The following is a 20,314-nucleotide window of genomic DNA, read 5'->3' as shown; positions in this document are numbered from 1 at the left end:
TTAAATCCACATTTAAGACACCTCATTAAATTAGAGTGTAAGAGTGAATTCTTATAACCCGCAGAAAGAAATATATTCAGGTCTGGTGGGTGAAGAATGCAAGATCATCCCTGGAGCACCTCTGGAAATGTATTAGAGCTGCCGTGGCCAGCCCAGGCTGGCACATAACCTGAACCCAGGCATTTCATTGCTGTCTCCTTGTCTCCCTCCCTCGTGTCTTTGGAGCTGTCACCCTCCAGCACAGCTCCTGACTGCGGTCACACAGACATGAGTCACTTCTCTGCAGCTCTGTCACCTCCAGTGAACCCAGTTCAGCTGCAGGATGAGTCTTTAGCAAAAGCTTCTACCTAGAGCACACCCCAGGCGTGGGCTTCCTGCGATGTTCTGAGTCCTGGAAACGAGAGCATCCTCCTCGCTTCAAACAGGGGTTAAACATATGGCTGGATCCCTGACCTGTCTGCAAAGCAGTGACCTGGAAGAGAAGGAGACTTTCATCTGCCTTATTACCTACCCCGCAGCTCAAAGCTACAGATCACGTCCCCCTCAATTGCCTTTCATTGCTCTCAGGATGAAAGCGGGCTTTGGCAGAGGGGATTTGAGAATGAGGGGCTGCAAATCCCTTCCTGCCTTTGATGCCCTCAGCTCTCCCACCCTGTGAGGAGTGGAGGGGACCCATGGCCACCCTGCTCACCCACGGGCACACACACACACGTGCCCTCTGCCTGTTTGTAAACCCATCTTTTCATTTTCTGGTTGGCTTGGCAAATCCCAGCTGCTCCTGAGCACATTTGCACAGGTTCCCATTTACATACAGCAGAGTTTTAATTTCCTTCTCGCCACGTGCTTCATGGATAAACCAGCTGAAACACTGCAGATGGCTGGGATGGGGAGCGGGATGCAGGAGAACACCCGTTTCCCCTAATGGCAGAGTTTGTGGTGGCTACTCCATGGTGGACAGTTATGTTAAGTCTTTGCTTTAACTCAGTGGCTTCCCATTTACCCAGCCTGAGCCAAGGTGTTTGAGTATTAATTGATTCTTGCTGCTGAGCGAGGCTCATTAAGCAGCAGCGTTGGGGTGCAAGTGGCAGTTCACCGGGGCCATAATGAGCAGGACAAGAGGTCCAGGACTGAAACTTCTCTCCGCCAGCATCTGTTATCACAATTACAGCCCCAAAACACAGCAACAGCCACCGCGTGCACACACACAGGCACAATAGAGCCTTATTAAAACAAATGGCTCTCGCCAACGCTTCCCATTTAGGGAGCTCAGCACCCTGCAGCTGGGTTAATTATCACCGTTTGAAGAGCGCAGCCTCCCCAAACCCCGGGGTACCGGAACCTCGGGAGGGGCTTGGCCGGGTTTCCCCCGGGGGCAATGGGCAGAGTAATTAGCATTCTATAGCGATTAATACGCTACAATTTGTGCATATGGTGTAATTAGGGGGGTAATTTATGCACGCAGTCGATGGGAGCCGAGTTGGCTTGACGTGGTCCCGCGTTCCCTGGCTGAGGAAGAGGAGGGACCCGGTATCGGGTGCTGTTAACGTGAGGTAATGTGGGGATGCCGGAGGAAGCAAAGCGGGAGGGTGCGGGTATTGGGGGTGCAGAGGGGAGAGGTGCGGGATTTGGGGGGCAGAGAGTGTTTGGGATCGGGGTTGGGGGGGTGATGCTCGGAATCCTAGCGGTCCGCTCGCCATCTAGCGGTTTTCCACTCTTTTCCTGGATGCGCAGCTCCCGGGATGGAAGCGAGGTGTTCGCCGGGCTTTGAGGGGACGGGGCACAGGGTCAGTACCGAGTGGGGAGCTAGCTCTGACCTGTGTTAGTAAAGCCCTTTTCTGTATCTGGTCCAGGCTTTCACTATTGGTGCCCTGAATGTGTTTCTGACCCTGTGCACACCAACAAGGAAATCCAGCCCTTCCTCTCCAGGTAAGAACATTCTCTCCAGTTAAAAGATGTTGGTGATGAACTCAAGAACAAGGGTCTACCCTGTCCAGGGGGGTTGTAACTGGATGGGCTTTAACGTCCCTTCCATTCCAAACCAGTCTGTGATTCTATGTCTTAACAAGGCAGCTGTGATCTCGTATGCTGAGCTGTACCTGTGTAGCAGGGCAAAGAGTAACCCAAATGTCCAAATCTATACATAAAGGCTGTGTATTGGAAATGGACTGGCCCTAAAAGCATCTCAAAACCCTGTCTGGAACACCAAACAGGGGCTGGGACACAGCACTGTGTTTTTCTGCTTCTGAGCTTTAAGGTTATGGCCTTGTTTGAAAAAGAAGTGTAAAAAGAATTGTATCATAGAATCTCAGACTGGTTTGGGTTGGAAGGACCTTAAAGCTCATCCAGCTCCAACCCCCTGCCACAGGCAGGGACACCTTTTACTAGAGCAGGTTGCTCCAAGTCCCATCCAACCTGGCCTTGAATGTGGGATGGGGCAGCCACAGCTTCTCTGAGCAGCCACTCAGTGCCTAGTTTGGAGCACCTGCGGTGTGGTCCTTACCCCAAAATGCTCCAGAGGCTTTGGGTCAGTCCTTTTGTTGTCCCAAAAGTGGGATCGTTCCCCAGTGTGCACAAGACCGATGTACACACAGAGTCGAGGTCTTTCATTATCAGCTATTTTGCTTGGTGGAAGCTCCCAAACCTGCACACTTTAGTTTTGTGTATATCAGGTTATGTAAATTCAGAGAGCAAAGAAATTACTTTTCATTGGTGCAAAGCTACCAAATATATGATTAATTAGTACTCTGAAACAGCTTGAATTCCCTGAAGGGAATGTGCTATATAAATACACAAGAATCCCATTTCCAGCCCTTCTTCATGGTGTGGTTGGTGGAGGTTCTGCAAGACACAGACATCAGAATAAATGTGACCCTCTTAAAGACAGCTGATGATACAAAGGTCAAAAGAAGAGTGATTGATGAGGAGAAAAGTACATGTTAATATTTCTCCAAGAGGAAAAGAATTACATATAATGGGTGTACTACTCAAGAAGAGCTTGCACATCCTGTGAGTGATGCCAGCATTTTAAAGGCACTTAAGCCTTGAATTTCCCCTTGATAAAAGTTATGTCACGTCACTCGCACCCAGTGATTGGGTTTATGGGCAAAGTGTCATGCAAACATATCTGAAGGAGAGAACGAATGCCAGCACAAACAGCAGTGCTGCAGGAGCTGCAGCTCCATGCCCAGGGCTTGCAGCTCTGAGGGTGATGGCCCTTGCTGTAGGTTCCTCCTGAAGGTGTGCTGGGTGGAAGGATTGTGCCTGCTGTTGGTTGTTTTCCGACCCCCCCCCAATTCCCCTCTGCTCCTCCTTAGGCAGTGAGCAGCTGGTTTTGATCATTAGCAACAGCATCACACCCTCAGCTTGGCCAGGTCCAAGGGTGGGATCCTTGGGAAGGGTGGGACCTCTTTGAGTTTGCCTTTTGTCCAAGCTCAGGATTTTTGTGTCAAAGCCCTGTATTGCAAAATGAGGAAGTAAGGACTGCTACAAATGCAGTGCTTGAGGCAGGGAAGGGCGCAGGGTGAAGCAATGTGATGGAACACCAAGCAGATTCTCTAGTTGAGCAGGGTTGGAGCATCAGAAACTCCCTGATTGATTGGTGTCTAAACTGGGTGCATAAAAACATATCATGGTGATAATCAAAGTGATAAACTTTGTGCTTCTCTATCTCCATGAAATAATTGTTCTGCCTGAGCATCATTATCCTGCCATTTCTCTGCTCCTGTGTCACTTACTGAAAATAAAGGCTCACTTCTTCCGTTATAATGAGCTACAGCTTCAGTAATTCACAGAGATTTTTACTGGGCTTTATTTTTTAATCTTCATCCCAGGGTTATAAAACTTGTGCCACTTTTCTAAGGGTTAGTGAAGTATCAGCAGAAGGAGAAGGCAAGGATGGATTTGCTACAGTTCATTTAGTGGGATTTTACTGTGCTATATTGCAACTAATGTATTATTATTGTTATTATTACTACTATATTTTCCCCAGTAGCTGCTAATGGGGCAAGACTGGGAGGACAGTATGGACCTGGCTGGGGATGGAATTTGGGCCACACAGATACCATCCAAGCTGTCGGTTTAGAGACAACACTTTCTATTCCCAATGACTTTGTTTTCTCTGGAGGAGTTTCTGAAGAAGCGTCATCTTTGAACAATTATTCCAGGCTTAAGAGTTGTCTCTCTCCTTCTATTGTTTCTTACTGATTTTGATGTATGATACTTCCATATATGCTCTGTATATACAAATTTAATTTTCCATATACAAAGTTCTGTCTGCCTTCAGGGAAAGGATATGGGATTTTTGTGTCATTAATCTGGTAGCATCTTGAATTATGGTGCTATTTCTAAAAGCTTTCTTCATATGTATGAAATGATTATTTGGCAGAGCAGCGTTCAATATTGATGGAATAGTGATTTTGCTTGTTTAATACATCAATTTAAGCTGTTATCTTCGCTTCTTTGAAATGCTAGATAATTACATAAATAATTATGAAACATTCTATCAATGCATCTTCGTGCAAAGTATTGCTGCTGATCTTTTATAGTCATGGAACTAAATATTGCATTTGGGAAAGGAAGAGGGAGCCCATGGCACCATGCTGAGTAGGTTGTTTCCTGTATGCATGTACCTGAATACCAGGCAATTCAAACATCAGATCAAGAAATAAACTGTCGCCACCTCTCTTGCTTCCCTTCTTTCTCTTTCTGGCTTCTTACTTGCTGCTGCTTGCATGATAAAGAGCTGGGTGAGGCTCCTTCACCTGCATGTTGCTGAATGTTCTATTCAGCTGGGGTTCTTGGGCATCAGAGTTAATCTGGATGATCAGTGCTTGTCCCTGAAGCTGGCCATTAGGATGGTGATTTGGAGCAGCCTACAGAAACCTTCACTGCAGTGCAGACATCTCTGCTAGTGATGGCAGGAACCTGTTGGTTCCACAACATCCTCATGTCCTGATGGCAGAGCACACCCTTAAAACCATGGGATCATCTCCTGTTAAATGACTGACATGACTCCTGTTAAAATGAGTTTGCTTAATGGTGTCTCATATCTGGTGTGCTCCAAGCGTAGGTGCTGCTTCCCCTAAGCAGGAATTTCATGAACAATGAAGCTGCACTTGGCTCTTCTCTCTCCTGGGCTGCATCTGCTGCTGCTGCCTGGCAGGTTTCAAGCAAGGCCTGGGAATCCAACAGCTCTATTGATCTTTATTCTTCTGCAGGTTTATTAACACATTATTAATTAGCACATGAGGCCAAGGGGAGGTTTGTTAGCGCTTTCAGCTGCCATTTCCAAACTTGTCATTGCTCTGCTCTGTTTGTGCTGGCACCTAAGAAAGGGATTTTTCCTTTTTTCTAAGGCACAAACTAGAAACCTGTGTGAATATTTGTGTGAGCATTCAGCAAGCCTGAGAAGGTAGGTTGTCTTAATTTGGGAATGATGGGGGGAGGATGCACCAGGACCCCCTCTGTCCTCTTGCCAGCCAAGGAGACGGCGCACAGGAGAGGGTCTACTAGGTGCTGGAGCTGCAGCCCAGGATGCCTCAAGCCAGCACTTTCATAAGATCTCATAATAATAATGATATATAATACAATAATATAAAATACTATATAATATACAATTATAATAATAATAGTATTTAGAAGAAAATCTCATAGGAATAAATCAGTAGTTTGTGTCAGAGCATCCCCAAACATTTGCTTGAGGAGCATTTGAATGAAGATCGAGGTTTTGACTGAGATCTTCTTTCCTTTGTTTAAACTCCTCTGCTGTGGGGGGAGGCAGGAGTCCCCCCTGAGCACTGAGACCCCCAGCCAGTGCTGACCCCCTCCCTGTTTTGGGAGGGAGCATCTGGTGCTGTCGGCTGAGCAGTCCATCATGGCTCGGCACTGCTGTCACCGGGAGACACGGTGGAACGAAAACAAAAGACGTGACAAATTTGTCCTTTTCTCTTTTATAATTAACCAAAATAGCTGGTTGTGTAGCAAAGCGTGGCTCCTCATTAACAGACAGGCGAGGGGCTATTTTTAAAACCCAGACCCCCAGTAATTATAGTTGCAGCAGAGAATGGTATTTCAGTCAAATGCGACAGACAGTGAGCCAAGCTCCCATGTGAGGCAATTAATATTTCACACCTGCCAAGCAAATCAGCGGTGGGGAGAGGAGGGGATGGCATTGAGAAGGGGATGCTGCACTGGGGGGGCTGCTGCTTACAACAGAGAGCACCAAAAATCCTTTACTTGGCTCTACAATGGGCAGTGAAATAGCACATGCTGCTGTTGAGGCTGACAAAGGGGAGTTGTGGCTGCCCCATCCCTGGCAGCGTTCAGGGCAAGACTGGATGGGGCTTGGAGCAACCTGCCCTAGTGGAAGGTGTCCTTGCCCGTGGCAGGGGGGTTGGAACTGGATGAGCTTTAAGGTCCCTTCCAACCCAAACCAGGCTGTTACTCTAGGAGTTGGCCAATGCGCCCATCAGCAAAAGAGCTTGTTAGGGAGAAGGTCTGCAAGAGAGGGAAGGGAAATAATCAAAACGCTGATAATAAATTGGTCCATTTGGGAAGCAGACTCCAACATCAGGACAGCCAGCCCCGCCTTTTCCATCCTAAAGCTGTTTTCATTCTCCTGGTCCCAGTGAGGCCCTGGGCAGCTGGATGAAGCCATAGCCTTGTGCTCTGCACACGTCTTCCAGTGCCTCTGGGCTCTGCCAGTCGCTCCACGTGCTCATAATGGATGTAACTGCACCTCTCCTGTGAGTTGTACATATTAGCGTGTTCATTTTCCCTGTTACGGAGACAAAAGCATGTATTTTCCTTCCCACTGTTTTTGCTGTTCAGGATTAATCTGCCCATTAATGGATAATCTGTCAGTGTTTAGATGCATTGAAGTTGGGAGGAGATTTATGGGCTCATGGTACCATCTGCTTTGTTAGAATGCTTTGAAAACCTGACGTTCAATTTGTTCTGCAGGATTTAACAACAGCTTATTCTCCAGATTCCAAAATAATTAAGAAAACCAAAAACCAGAGCAAATGGTGACAAGGTGAATGGGAGGGGAGGCAGCTCTTGTTCTGTCTTCTGGGTAGGAAGGACTGAGTAACCATAGTGAAGCAGCCCCATCTGCAGAGGTTTTCTGTTCTGTGTGTGGTAATCAAATGCCACCAGAAGCATAGCTAGAGACCACTAAGTCAGCAAGTCTGAGCTTGGAGAATAGCAGAGCCACAACTTGTCTTTTAGGCCTTGGTAGTAATTATAAAGCTTTTGTGTTTAACGAAGAAGCAGGGAGGAGGGTGTGCGTGTTCCATAGTTTGCTCTGAAACACAGCAATGCACTGGGAAAGTACCATGAACGCTGCAGCTCTGAAACGTTCCCTTCCAAATTATGGATGAATCTTGCTCAGAGGACTCTGTTGACCTCCTGCCACCATCCTAATGAGAAAAGATGATGGTAAAACTCCGGGGGGGGTGGGGACGGGACGGAAAAGCAAACAAATCTTTCTTCCATAAAAACAAGCCGAGAAACCTGTAACGATTAATCTGAAGCCATCTAGGAGAGGTCCCAGGATAGGGCTTGTCTCTCCAAAGCGCTCTCTGAAGCACTTCTAATAAGTAATGGAGCCTCAGCTTCCATGTATCGATCGTGTGCCCTGTGTCACCGGAGTGCTTTAGCTAAATGATGCAGCATCACTTCTCATCACTGATGCTCTCCCTACAATTACAAATGGTGCTGAGAGAAGCTGCATCCCAAACGGTTGGAGGAAAAGTTCTTAGAGTTGGAAAAACCAGTCGATTTATAGTATTCCTCATCCAAACTTACAATGTGAATTCCCTCAGCCCTCTGACTGCCCCAACCAAAGTCATGTTAGAAGGCTCAGGGACCTTATCGCTCTTTACAACTACCTGACAGGAGGATGGAGCCAGGAGGGGGCTGGCCTATGCTCCCAAGGAACAAGTGATGGGACAAGAGGAAACAGCCTCAAGCTGTGCCAGGGGAGGTTTAGATGGATATTAGGGAAAATGTCTTCCCTGAAAGGGTGCTCAGGCATTGCAACAGGCTGCCCAGGGCAGTGGTGGAGTCACCATCCCTGGAAGAGTTCACAAACGGCGTAGACGAGGCCCTCAGTGACATGGGTTAGTGGTGGCCTTGGCAGTGCTGGGAAACGGTTGGACTTGATGATCTTAAAGGTCTTTTCCAGCCTGGTTGATTCTATGTACTGTCCTGCTCTCCACAATCCCCACTGCGGCATCTCCCCCAGCTCCGCTCCACAGCATCCCCCAGAGCCTCCCCTTACTCCCCCCTTAACAGCTTCCTGGTTTTGCCTGTATAAAATGAAGGTGCTCTTTGTTCTTCATCATTGCTTGAGATCCTTGCAGAAAAGAGTTTCTAAAAGCACAGAACAGAAACATTCCCCTCTCGGAGGGCTCTGCTTGTCACAAAACAGCTGATGGAGGCTGTTGTGCATCGTGTCAGGACCTCCAGCAGCAGTAATTCCAGTGTGGTACCACAGGGGAAAAACACATTTGATGGAGCTGAGAGGAAGAATATCTGAAAGCAAAATGTAATTGGAGAAACCACAGTGTTTATGAACAGTGGGCAAAGGGGAGAGGTAGAAGGGTGGCTGTGACTCGGGGATGCAGCAACCAGCGGGTCACAGTGCAGCATGTGGACCTGTTGAAACAGTGGTTATATGTGAAAATGGAGAGACAACATGGGTAGGCAGATGTCTGGGGCCCGTGGAGGGAGTGGAAATAACAAACTTTGGATTCCCTGTGTGTGAAATCGCTTGTATTCCCATATCAGAAATAGGAGGTTTTGCCCACAGCCCTGTGGCTGGATGGCTGCACCTATGGAGCAGTTCTGGGACCATCCCCACTGCACCTGAGACCCTGCTGTGGCTGAGGAGGTGTCACCCTGAGCAAGGAGGGGACAAACGTGTGTGGCTGAGAAGCTCCCTCAGGCCTCAAGTTCTTCCCACAGCTCTGGATAAAAAACAGAGTCATTAACTCTCTGTTCCTGTGGGATGTCGTTTATCTTGGTCATTTCTAATGCATCTTTCACGGTCTCATAAATAGATGTATTTTTTTTTTTTTTACCCCTACATCATCGTAGTACTGATAATACAGGTTTGGGATTGTGTCCACAAATGGGATGTCTTTTCTATGCTTTTCTTTAATTGGACCCTATCAGTGGCATTATATGAGATACACTATAATTTGTCTGGTAAAATAGCAGTGTAATTTGAAATGCTAATGCTGTAGAATGTTTATATTTTAATGCAACTGTCCTATAACACCCACCTCCTTCATAGCTCCTGAGATGCCCCTCGCTCCCTTTCCCAGGAGGTTTAACTGGATAGCATCTGATTGCCTATGCGCTTTGATTTTCAGTGATACTGGAAGCTTTTTGTTCTATTATTCACTGTAGGTCTGTGTTGTCTGAGCTTATTATATGCCATCAGAAGGTACTTGGAGCCTGCAGCCTTGCCAGCCACTCCTATTGTACAAACACATCAATAAATAAGTGGTGTCTGAATTTAGCTGTGTGCTCGTAGCCATGCGCAGAGCCCTGTCATTCTTTCAGGTCATCTAGCACTGCAGTTAAAATAGTTTTGCTGTTGCATCCTTCTCTTCAGGAGACAACCAACAAAGTGGCTCTTTGTTTCCTATTTAATTTTATTTATCACTCGAAGACCAAAGTCTTTAAAAAGACAAAACAAAAGGATATGTTGAAGGTGGGATGCTGGTTCCCAGTTCAGTGGGTCAGTGGCGGCAGGAATTGGTAATGAGTGAGGATGCTCCTATCTGTATATTTGAACAAACCCTCCTTTGAAAACCAAAGAGACTTGTACCTCTGGGACCTCATTTCCCAGGTAGAAACCAGCAGCACTTTATTATCAGCAATTGCCAGGGCGGAGATGAGAGCCCTTCCCAGGTGCTTTTAAAGGTGCCTTTTATCGCTGCCACTGAGGAGTTTTTACATCTCATCCCATGCTTCAGCAGCAACTGGCACTGAGCTGATATTTATTCAAAGTAAAAGCCATTCCTTTATTTCCTAGTTACAGTTTGGGGTTTCTCCATGAGAAATACTACCCTGGTTTTTAGGCTGGGCTTACTTTATATAACTTACAGCTGAAGAGGTGGTTCTCCCAGGAAATAAATCATAGAATCACAGAATAGTTTGGGTTGGAAGGGTCCTTGAAGCTCATCCAGTTCCAACCCCCTGCCACAGGCAGGGACACCTTCCACTTGACCAGGTTGCTCCAACCCAAACCATTCTGTGATTCTGTGATGCTGTAATTTCATCACATTTAAACCAAACAGTATTGCAAATAGCATTTATTTGGAATTCAAGTTGCAATTAAGCATCTCAGGTACCATTCGCTTGGTGTACCCACAAGAGGGACTTGCTGCGGTCCCAGCAATGGATGGAAAGCCCAAGCAATGAATCCAGCTTGCATGTTCAGATGGCATCCAGAGAAATAAATTGCAATGATCAGTCTGCAGGTCTGGGTGGAGAAGCTAATCTTCGTCCTAAATTACTAGACTTATGCTTTAATGATTTTTTATTGGTGTTTCATGGCGCTGCTGTTTATTATAGTTAAGTACTTTGGATGGGGCCGCAATGAAAAGCAGTCAGTGAAATCAGCCAGGTTAATGAGAGTCTGGTCCAGCCTGAAAGTAGTGATAGATAGAAGCAGAAACACAATCAGTTTATCTCTGTCCTCTCCTATTCCTTTTCTTATATTGCTGCAGCTACTTGGCATCCTTTGTATATTCAAACAAATGGGAATATTTTGAGGAAAAAACCCCCAAACTCTGGTCTTGAGGGTATCTCATCCCTTCAGCACACCAGCAGTGACCACCTGAAATCCCAGTTCCACTGGACCTAGTGCAGACAGAAGCGATGCGGCCATGTCTCATCAAGGTGTGTAATTAACTTGATGGCTCTTTCCAAGGCATTATCGTGATCCCAGCGAGAGCTGGTTCTTTCACACCCACAAAACCACAATTTGAACAAGTTTTCCGCCAGGGTTCATCACTGTTGCCAGCTTTTCCTGTTCTCCTGATGCGAGCCGGTGGCTCCATGCCTGTGAGCAATTGTGCTGGTGCCATTGCTGAGGACCTGGAGTACTGTGTCCAGCTTTGGGGCCCCCAACATAAGAAGGACATGGAGCTGTTGGAGCAAGTCCAGAGGAGGCCACGGAGATGCTGTGAGGGCTGCAGCACCTCTGCTCTGGAGCCAGGCTGAGAGAGCTGGGCTGGTTCAGCCTGGAGAAGAGAAGGCTCCTTAAGGGGAGACCTTAGAGCAGCTCCAGTGCCTAAAGGGGCTACAGGAAACCTGGAGAGGGGCTTTGGACAAGGGATGTAGGGACAGGCCAAGGGGAATGGCTTTAACCTGCCAGAGGGGAGATTGAGATGAGCTCTTAGGCAGAAGCTCTTCCCTGTGAGGGTGCTGAGGCGCTGGCACAGGGTGCCCAGAGAAGCTGTGGCTGCCCCATCCCTGGCAGTGTTCAAGGCCAGGTTGGACACAGGGGCTTGGAGCAACCTGCTCTAGTGGAAGGTGTCCCTGCCCGTGGCAGGGGGCTGGAACTGGGTGAGCTTTAAGGTCCCTCCAACCCAAACCACACTATGAATCTATCTCCTGGCTCTGCCCATCCTGCACCCAAGTTTGTTTCTTCACATTTAGGCTTCTGTTCCTGCAACTTAGAAAAAACACTTAGTTTTCTAGTTTTCTGGTTTGCTAATTCCTGCCTTGTTTTTCAAGGCAATTCCTTCTGACTCGTTCAACCTCCGGTATTGCTGTGGAAAATATGCATCTGGGGAACAGTTTCATGGAAAAATGCTTAAGTGACTTGATTTACATTGTAGCCTGCCCCTTAAAACTATATTAAAGACCTAGTAATATCCTACAAAGCGCTGAACAGACAGAAGGTAGTAAATGAGCATAGCCTTGATTAGATTTGAACCAACAATCCTGAAGTAAAAGTTTAAGGCATAAAACTGTTCAGCAATCCACCCACCATATGGTTTGCTTCAGAGTAGTCATGTGTGCTTCGTCTTTGCTTTCTTATTTGAAGATATTGATTTTAGAGGAATAATCACACTAAGCAATTTGTTTTAATACACCACTTTTATTAAGGGTATGCTACAGTTTCAGCAACCATGCATCTTTTTCTTGGTGTTTTTTCTAAGATTTCTAAAAGCTTTTTAAAAGAAAATATATGATCTATGGCTCAAAAGTCTGATATTCTCAGGGTTTTTTCAGCTCCCTCTGAGGAATGACTCTGCTGAGTGTAAATGAATAAGCACTAGCTTTGCAAGGGGATAATAAATACCAAGGCATGCATTAAATGAAGTTGCAAGGATTATGATGAAGCCAGCCTTTGCCCAAGTTAAAAATATATATATATTGTTCAACCTGGAGATCCAGGGAGACCTTAGAGCAGCTCCAGTGCCTACAGGGGCTACAAGAAACCTGGAGAGGGTCTTTGGACAAGGGCCTGTAGGGACAGGACAAGGGGGAATGGCTTTAACCTGCCAGGGGGGAGATTGAGATGAGCTCTTGGGCAGAAGTTCTTCCCTGTGAGGGTGCTGAGGTGCTGGCACAGGGTGCCCAGAGAAGCTGTGGCTGCCCCATCCCTGGCAGTGTTCAAGGCCAGGTTGGACACAGGGGCTTGGAGCAACCTGCTCTAGTGGAAGGTGTCCTATATATTCGGTCTTTAATTCTGAGAACTAAATTTAAATACAAATTAGGGAAAGAATACAAACACCTAGATAAATAGTGGTGTGGAAAGGCAGCTCGTTTTCCTAAATGGTGGTTATTCAAGGCTCTGTGCACTCTGGAGGTAAATTTCTGAGCCCAGACATGCTGTGTACTTCTTGCTGAAGCATGGAGGTTTTCCTTTGAGATTACAAAGGGAGGAGAGGGGGAAACTTCATTTAATGTTGTAGGTAAAGGTGAGGTCTCCTCCAGCATCCTCTGGTGGTGGAGGGCACATGCAGGAATGGCTCTTTGGGGGTGAGGGGCTCTTCCTTGCCTGGCAGAAGCAGATGGCTTCGGAAGGTTCAGATGTAGAAATGGAGGCAATTATCTCTCCAGCACAGCCTTCACACAAAGGATGCCTTGACAGGACTCTCAGGATGTCGTTTCTGAAACAGTAATAGAGGAAGCATTTCCTGCCCCAAGAGCTACAATATAAATATAATAACGTGCAAAACCAAACACAATAAAACAAATAGATGACAAGTTCTTCAGGAAACCATGATAAGAATGATACTATTAGGGAAGCTTTTGAGTTCTTTGCTATTTCTTAGATGAATCACAATCAGTTCATTTCATCTGCTCAGAGCAGAGAGCTTGCTTTCTGCATTAGCAGTGGACAGGAGTTCTCTTGCTTAGCCCTGGTCAGGATTTGGTCCCATGCCTGCTGTTAATACAAAGAAGGTGTGGTCCCAACAGCATCTTAGGAGGTTCAGTATGGGAAATTAGATTTCATTTAGATTAGATATCAGGAAACAAATGCTTCCCTGTGAGGGTGCTGAGGCGCTGGCACAGACTTTTCCCAGAGAAGCTGTGGCTGCCCCATCCCCGGCCGTGTTCAAGGCCAGGTTGGACACAGGGGCTTGGAGCAACCTGCTCTAGTGGAAGGTGTCCCTGCCCGTGGCAGGGGGTTGGAACTGGCTGAGCTTTAAGGTCCCTTCAACCCAAACCATTCTATCATAATCCTGTTTTGTACAAAGCCCTAATTCAAATAAAAGCTATCACAAATAACCCAAGCATCACTCAAATGCCGTTTCATTGTAGCTTCTTACTCTATCTGGCCTCATCCAGGCATAGGGATGCTCACCCTCCTCCTGAAACTGGATCTCCTGCAGCAGTTCTTCGGAGGCCCGAGCACAATGTATGTAGGAGATGGTTGTAAGTTCCAGAAAGCATTGCTCTGGCTGGGAAGTGGTGTGGTTTGGTTGCTATGGTTGAGGATTGAGACACAAAACTTCTGGCTTTTGGGGTTTAGTTGTGGTGTGGCGTTGCTCCAAGTGCTTCCACGTGCCTCTATTCCCATCCACCATTAATCCTCACTTTCGATTTAAGTGGGAAAGCTTTGAAAGTGCTTTGAGTCTCTTGATTCGCAGTGGATAGGCAAGTGTTATGTTTGATTTATGGGATGGCATTTTGCAGAGAAATAGTCCTCTAACGTTACACATCCTCTGTGTCAGCAGTGCTGGTGTCTTGGGAAGATGGTGGGAATCTAATTATTCAAAAATAGCAACTTTTAAGAGGTGAGGAAATGACTACACCAAAACTATTGTATGCCATCTGCCTGCTAAAATACTTATAGAAAACATGTTTCCTGGCATATAACTTCCCAGCCATATGTCTATTGCATCATTCACAATTAAGTTAAATCACCCTTAAATACTTGGCCACATTCCCAGTTTATGTGAACAAACCTTCATCACCGTACTGTTTGAAATGTGGACTCTTGATCCTGTAAATGTTTAGTTAAAATTGGCTCAGGAGTTGCTAACCTCATACAGCTGATACAGGCTGAGATATTTCAAGTGCATGTTTCTTATTTTGGTGTTTAAGTTTTCCACCAGAAGAATTTGTTAGGGGTCTGAAAGCAGGAAATCATTCAAGTCACTTTAAACAGAGGTTTAAGTGGAAAGTCCTATCAGTGAGAAAAGGTGTTATCTTCTGCTCACTGAATAAACAGGAGGAAATAACTGAAGAGCCTGGTTCCAGCTGAATATATGGAATATGCTTGGAGGTGTGTACACAGATACACACACCCCCAACCAAAGAACTTGCCTACTTCCCAGCATCTCTGAAACATCCCTGCAAATGGACATCAGGCCACAGAGGCTGACCTGCTCCTGATTAGGCTGGGTCCAAAGAATAGTCTGAATAAGTAACTGATTCTGGATTCTTTTGGCTCTTCATTTGAGGATATGTCAGATTTAACTGTTGTGCCATGCTTAGCTGAGTCACCATCCTAAAATGAGTGCTAAGGCATGATCTGGCACACTCAGCACACACAGTAGGCATGAGTATAATGAAACCCTACATCTTTGACACCAGGAATGTCATTTAAACACAGCCTGACTTCCAGTGGAAACCAAACCCAGGAGCTTCCCATGCTTGGTGTCTGGCAGACCCGGCCATCGCCTATTTTTAGTCCAGCTCTCTATTTTTAGTCTGGTTTTGAAAGGTGAAATATAACCGGCAGCCAAACCCGGATGAGCCTGGTGGTTTCTTTCACTCAGGAGCCCAGAGCAGCGCTGGAGGAGAATGGCAGGAAGGCTGCAGGGCAGAGGGGAGAGCCCCTGGTGCAGGCAGGGCAGGAATTGCAGGCAGGGGGTGCAGGGGATGCAGAGGACCAGCCGTCAGTGGGGACCCACCATGGGCTACTCTCCTGCAGCTCCCATGCAAACAAGGGGCTCAGCACCAGCTGGCTTGGTTTATTTTTTTCCTATAATTCACTTATTTTTAGTGCTGAAATGCCATTTCTAAACATTTCTAAGGTTTCTGCCTTCACTGGACAAGAGTGGTCCCAGTCCCAGAGGCAGCTCCACAGCTTTTCTTGATGCTTTTCAGTGTGATGGGATGTTAGTTCTCACCAGATGGTCTTCATCTGATGTGGCTGATACTTTGAAAATTAAACTCTTTTATTTTTAGTTGCATTATTCAACCCAAATTCTCACTTTAATAAGAAAAAAATTAATAATAATCTGTTATTTTAATAGGACCTTTGTCTCGCTCTGCTTTTCTCATTTCATCTTTGGAATACATTTTCTAAGCTGATACAAATGCAAACCTGTGTTATGTACTGAGTCATGCGCTTCCTAATGTGTGTGAGTGTTTGAGACAGGAAAATAGACAACACACTGGTGGGAGCTGCTGGAGACAGCCGGGCTGTGTCCACACTCAGGTTTTACACTGTGTTGTAGACCCTATTTTACTTGGATATTTTGGATTTTAACAGAGCTGTATAGCTCTCTATTCAGTAATAGATTACTGCACATAATAAAAGTCTTTATATAGATGTTGGAGCACATTTCTTAGCTACAGATGTTTCCTTCCAAGAGATGTTTCCTGCCATAGAATCACAGAATACTTTGAGTTGGAAGGGACCTTTAAACATCATCTCCTTCAACCCCTGTCCTATGTTAAAAACAAAAGCTACTGGCATTTTGTCATACCAAGAAATGTGTATACTAGAAATGCTGTTGGGGGATTTCTTTGTGCATGATACTACCCCATCTTTTCTGCTGTCTTTTATTCCTTTTCTGTCTGTAGAAATGTAATAGGGACATCCACAAACAGATAATACATTGACCAAGTTCTTAATCGTCTTTCCTTCCATAGCCGTTTTCCTGGCCACCTCATTTTTGGATTTCCTGTGACTCCTTTAGTGACTGCACCATTTAGCTGCAAAAGAAAAGGAAGAATCCAGGCTTAAGTAGTTTAGTTTCCCAAGTGATCATATCTTTTCTTTATTATCCCAAAAGCCAAAATTGTTAAATTATTATTAAGACATTTCTGTTGTCTTTGGTGTCTCCAGTCATAAAAATCAAGAAATATAAACACAGAAGTATTTTTAAATTTAGAAAATAGATTTAAAAATATATATCTCTCTATATATATACTTAATCAATGCTTTTGGAGATCCTCATATCTCTTTAAGGCCATGTTAGGGTGTATTGACTCAGCTCCATTTGCTGCCTGCTGCAGAGCATCCCTCATCGTTCTTCAGCACTGGTCCCACATGTGTCTGCAGTGCAGCCCCGGAGAACCAGAGAGCCAGGACCAACTGTTCCCACTTGGTAAACTTCAACCTGATAGTAAGATGTAGGTCAGTATTTCTATACTGTTTGTAATGTCTCTATAATATGTTTATTAATGGAAATGAGCTCTAGGATGTTACTAGTCTCGAGTCCCACTTCTGCTCCAGGTCTTATGCAGAAGCTTCTGCCTTTGGGCTTTTCTCTCCCTCAGACCTTCTCTAAACCATTTCATTCTCTGTTTGACCAAAGTCAATTTAGTGAAGCTAATGGAGGTCCTGCTCTTCAGGTCAGTGATGATTTCACATCCTTGAGTTCCTTGCTTAATTCACTGAGAAAATCTGTGATTCTGCAGTCAGTTTTCTGAGTTCCCCCTTGCCACTGGCACAGCACAGGGCTGGACCGGGGGTTTCTCCACTTTTCTGCTCTCATCAGATCATGTTTACTTTGCTTTGAAGGAAGTTTAGGAGCAGGCTCTGCTGTAATCCTTCCCTCCAGCCAGAGCACGCTGTATCCCTGCCTTCCCTTTAACAGGAAAGTTAGCAGCTCTCAGGAAAGAGTTAAGCCCAGCGAGGCTTTGGGATCCTTTGCTGGGGAGAAGGTTGCTCTTTTGTTTGTTTTGAAGCGCTGGCAGGGAAGTGGGGAGGAGAAAATTACCTAAGAGATAGTGAGGTTGCCATGAACTGTATAAAACTGTGAAAGGAGAAACTCCACCTCAGTCTTGAACCATAAGCACAACCCCTGAAGAGAAACCCACCCCACAAGTGAGTGATCTCAAAGGCTTGAACTAAACCCAAGCAGCTACATGAGCTCAGAGCTGCTGCAGGAGTGAAAGCGCAAGAGCTGTCACCGCCAGATCCAGTTGTGGTGGGAGCTGCGAGCAGGAATGCTGTTCTTGGGAAGCTTAAACATCATGAAGTGGAGGCAGCTTTTCTGGATTGTGTTCTGTGTTGTGGAGTTGTGTGGTGAGTATTGACTGCAGCGACTAACCAGGGTTACAAGCACTGAGCAATAGAGCAGCGTGAGACTACTGCATGGGGAAACTTCTTTGTAACTTATGGAACAAGGAGGGGGATGTGTTTTAATGGGTGTTTAGTGGTGACTGCAGTTTCACACTGCAGTGATGTTCTACATCAGGCATCCCAGCCAACACATTCCAAGTGATATGCTGCAAGCAGAAAACGCTGCTGGGTTGAAAAAGAGAGGAATCAGGGTGGAAGAGCTCCATGTAATATTACAGATAACAGGAGGGGATGCTGATGCAGCACGCAAAGCTGTGGAGTGCAGCCACAGTTCAAGTTGTTTCTCAGTCTGTGTAGGTGTAAATTAGCCTTACTATTGTTTTGTGGTGGGAGCTAAACATTGTCTGAAAATCAAATCAATCTCCATAAATATTAATATCTCCTATTCCAGCTCTTCAAATATTCATCATATGAAACACTGAGTAATGATACAGAGATTTTCTCGAGGTAGTGCTTTTTAAAGGGTTATATTTTAAGGAAATATTATCATCTTGGTCCTAAACCCAACAACCATAAAGTAATAAAAAGGGACTTAAAAAAGTAAAGCACCACTCTGTGCCAGGAACTCGGGTGTCTCCTGAAATTTATTTTTTCCTTATTCACATGGAATAAGGAATAAAACTAGATCTAGTGAAAGAATTTGCTTTATTTTGTTCTCCTGTTTCACAGTGCTCCTTTCATGTTCTCTTTGCTGCCAAGGTCTATTGCTCACCCGAGCCATTGGGCCTGACCCTCCAGTCTCTGTTAATTTTATAGGAAGGAAAAAACCCCATTTTATTAGAGAGAAATAGAATTCAGGCCTCGCTGAAGGGTGTAAGACACAAGTGTTCACCTGAAATGCAAAACCCAAGTTCCTTGTCGTACAAAGCACAAGTGATAAAAAGCTGTGCCTTGTGTAAAGAAAAAGCTACTGGGCGACAGCGGGTTTAATGCTGCAAAATGTCATTCCTGGTGCTGGCAGAGCCAATGCTCCACAGTTCTGCAGGTTATTACAGAGCTTTGTTAGCACTGGCTGGACCTGGAGGAGGTTTGTTTCTGTGCAGGAGTAGGGAGCTCACCCTCAGCCTCTGCTCTTCACCTCTTTGGGGAGCCCCAGTGACTTAAGCAGGGGTTTCAGCTGGGCAGCTCCCCAAGGTCGGGGGGTTTGTGCTCAGGTTGGCTCCTGGGAGAATCAGCTCCTCAAACACCTTCGGTGAAAGCCATGTGTTCTTTTCTGTGAGGGTGCTGAGGCGCTGGCACAGACTTTTCCCAGAGAAGCTGTGGCTGCCCCATCCCTGGCAGTGTTCAAGGCCAGGTTGGACACAGGGGTTTGGAGCAACCTGCTCTAGTGGAAGGCGTCCCTTGCCCGTGGCAGGGGAATGTAACTGGATGAGCTTTAAGGTCCCTTTCAACCCAAACCAGGCTGTGATTTTATATTTGTACCTAATACAAACACTTTTTTTTTTTTAATCTTTTCTCACACATTTTTAACTCATTTTTGCCAAACTTGATTTTTCTAAAGAATCTCTTTTCTTGTAATTTTAAAACATTCTTTCCTCCCTTCACTCCTTTTGCAAGACCCTAGAAATGTTGTAAAAATGAGGGAAGGGAAAAGGAGCTTTCGAACTCACAGACACTTGAGGGATGTAACTGCTCATGGTCCCTGGGACGGTGCCAGGCTCCCAAGCACCCAATGCCAAGGAAGCCCCTTGGTGCAGCAGGTTGGGAGGCTTCCTGCAGCCCCCTGCCCCTGAGTGACGCCGGCCCCACACCCATATCCTGTCTGTGAGAAGGAAAAGGGGGAGGGAAGGGATTTTTATCAGATATTTCCAGAGGGAAGAGGGCTCCACCCGCTTGAATTCCTGCCACATGGCTGAGAGCAGTAGGACTGGGGAGGTGTGAGTAATGCTGCTGGAGCTGCTGCAGGGAGCACGGGATGGCCGCGGCCATCCCAATGTTCCTCATCCTCCTCTTCCATAGGCACCGTAGGGCCAAATCACCTTTGATGCAGCTCTTGTAGCTTCTAGAGCCCTGGCTGAGCTTGGGGAAAGGCTTTGTTAAACACAGCAAAGAATTCAAGAAACTGTCTTGGTTCTGTGTCAGGCTGGAACAGGCACCCAGTTACCAAAGGGTTTGCCAAGAGGTTTTTGTGTCAGCCAGTATCAGCATAGGAACTGGAATTACTGTCCAGGAAGCCCCTCTAGGTTGCACCTTCCACTTTCCTGGGAGGGATGTGAAGGGTTGAATCATAGAATCATGGAATGGTTTGTGTTGGAAAGGACCTTAAATCTCATCCAATTCCAACCCTCTGCCACGGGCAGGGACACCTTCCACTAGAGCAGGTTGCTCCAAGCCCCTGTGTCCAACCTGGCCTTGAACACTGCCAGGGATGGGGCAGCCACAGCTTCTCTGGGCACCCTGTGCCAGCGCCTCAGCACCCTCACAGGGAAGAGCTTCTGCCTCAGAGCTCATCTCAATCTCCCCTCTGGCAGGTTAAAGCCATTCCCCCTTGGCCTGTCCCTACAGGCCCTTGCCCAA

General features: G+C 46.2%; 1 protein-coding gene across 5 annotated transcripts in view; it reads left to right on the top strand.

Moving 5' to 3' along the window:
• The first annotated feature begins 1,339 nt into the window (after positions 1 to 1,339).
• Positions 1,340 to 20,314, top strand: part of CD34 (CD34 molecule) — a 29,555-nt gene continuing 10,580 nt past the window's right edge. Inside the window, exons 1-2 of one of the 5 annotated variants that reach the window (XM_030473345.1) lie at positions 1,340 to 1,550; positions 1,851 to 1,926. Coding sequence is in view for 3 of the 5 variants with exons in the window: in XM_030473344.1 (XP_030329204.1) it covers positions 17,662 to 17,740 (79 nt within the window). In the remaining 2 variants the exon portion in view is untranslated. Of the gene's footprint in view, positions 1,551 to 1,850; positions 1,927 to 6,723; positions 6,744 to 17,379; positions 17,741 to 20,314 lie in introns of those variants that run through there. The other 4 variants (XM_030473346.1, XM_030473344.1, XM_030473348.1 and 1 more) reach the window with 4 other exon arrangements.

Source organism: Strigops habroptila, chromosome 18 (genome assembly GCF_004027225.2).
Source record: "Strigops habroptila isolate Jane chromosome 18, bStrHab1.2.pri, whole genome shotgun sequence".
Lineage (NCBI taxonomy): Eukaryota > Metazoa > Chordata > Aves > Psittaciformes > Psittacidae > Strigops > Strigops habroptila.
This window is presented reverse-complemented; position numbering and strand designations above follow the sequence as displayed.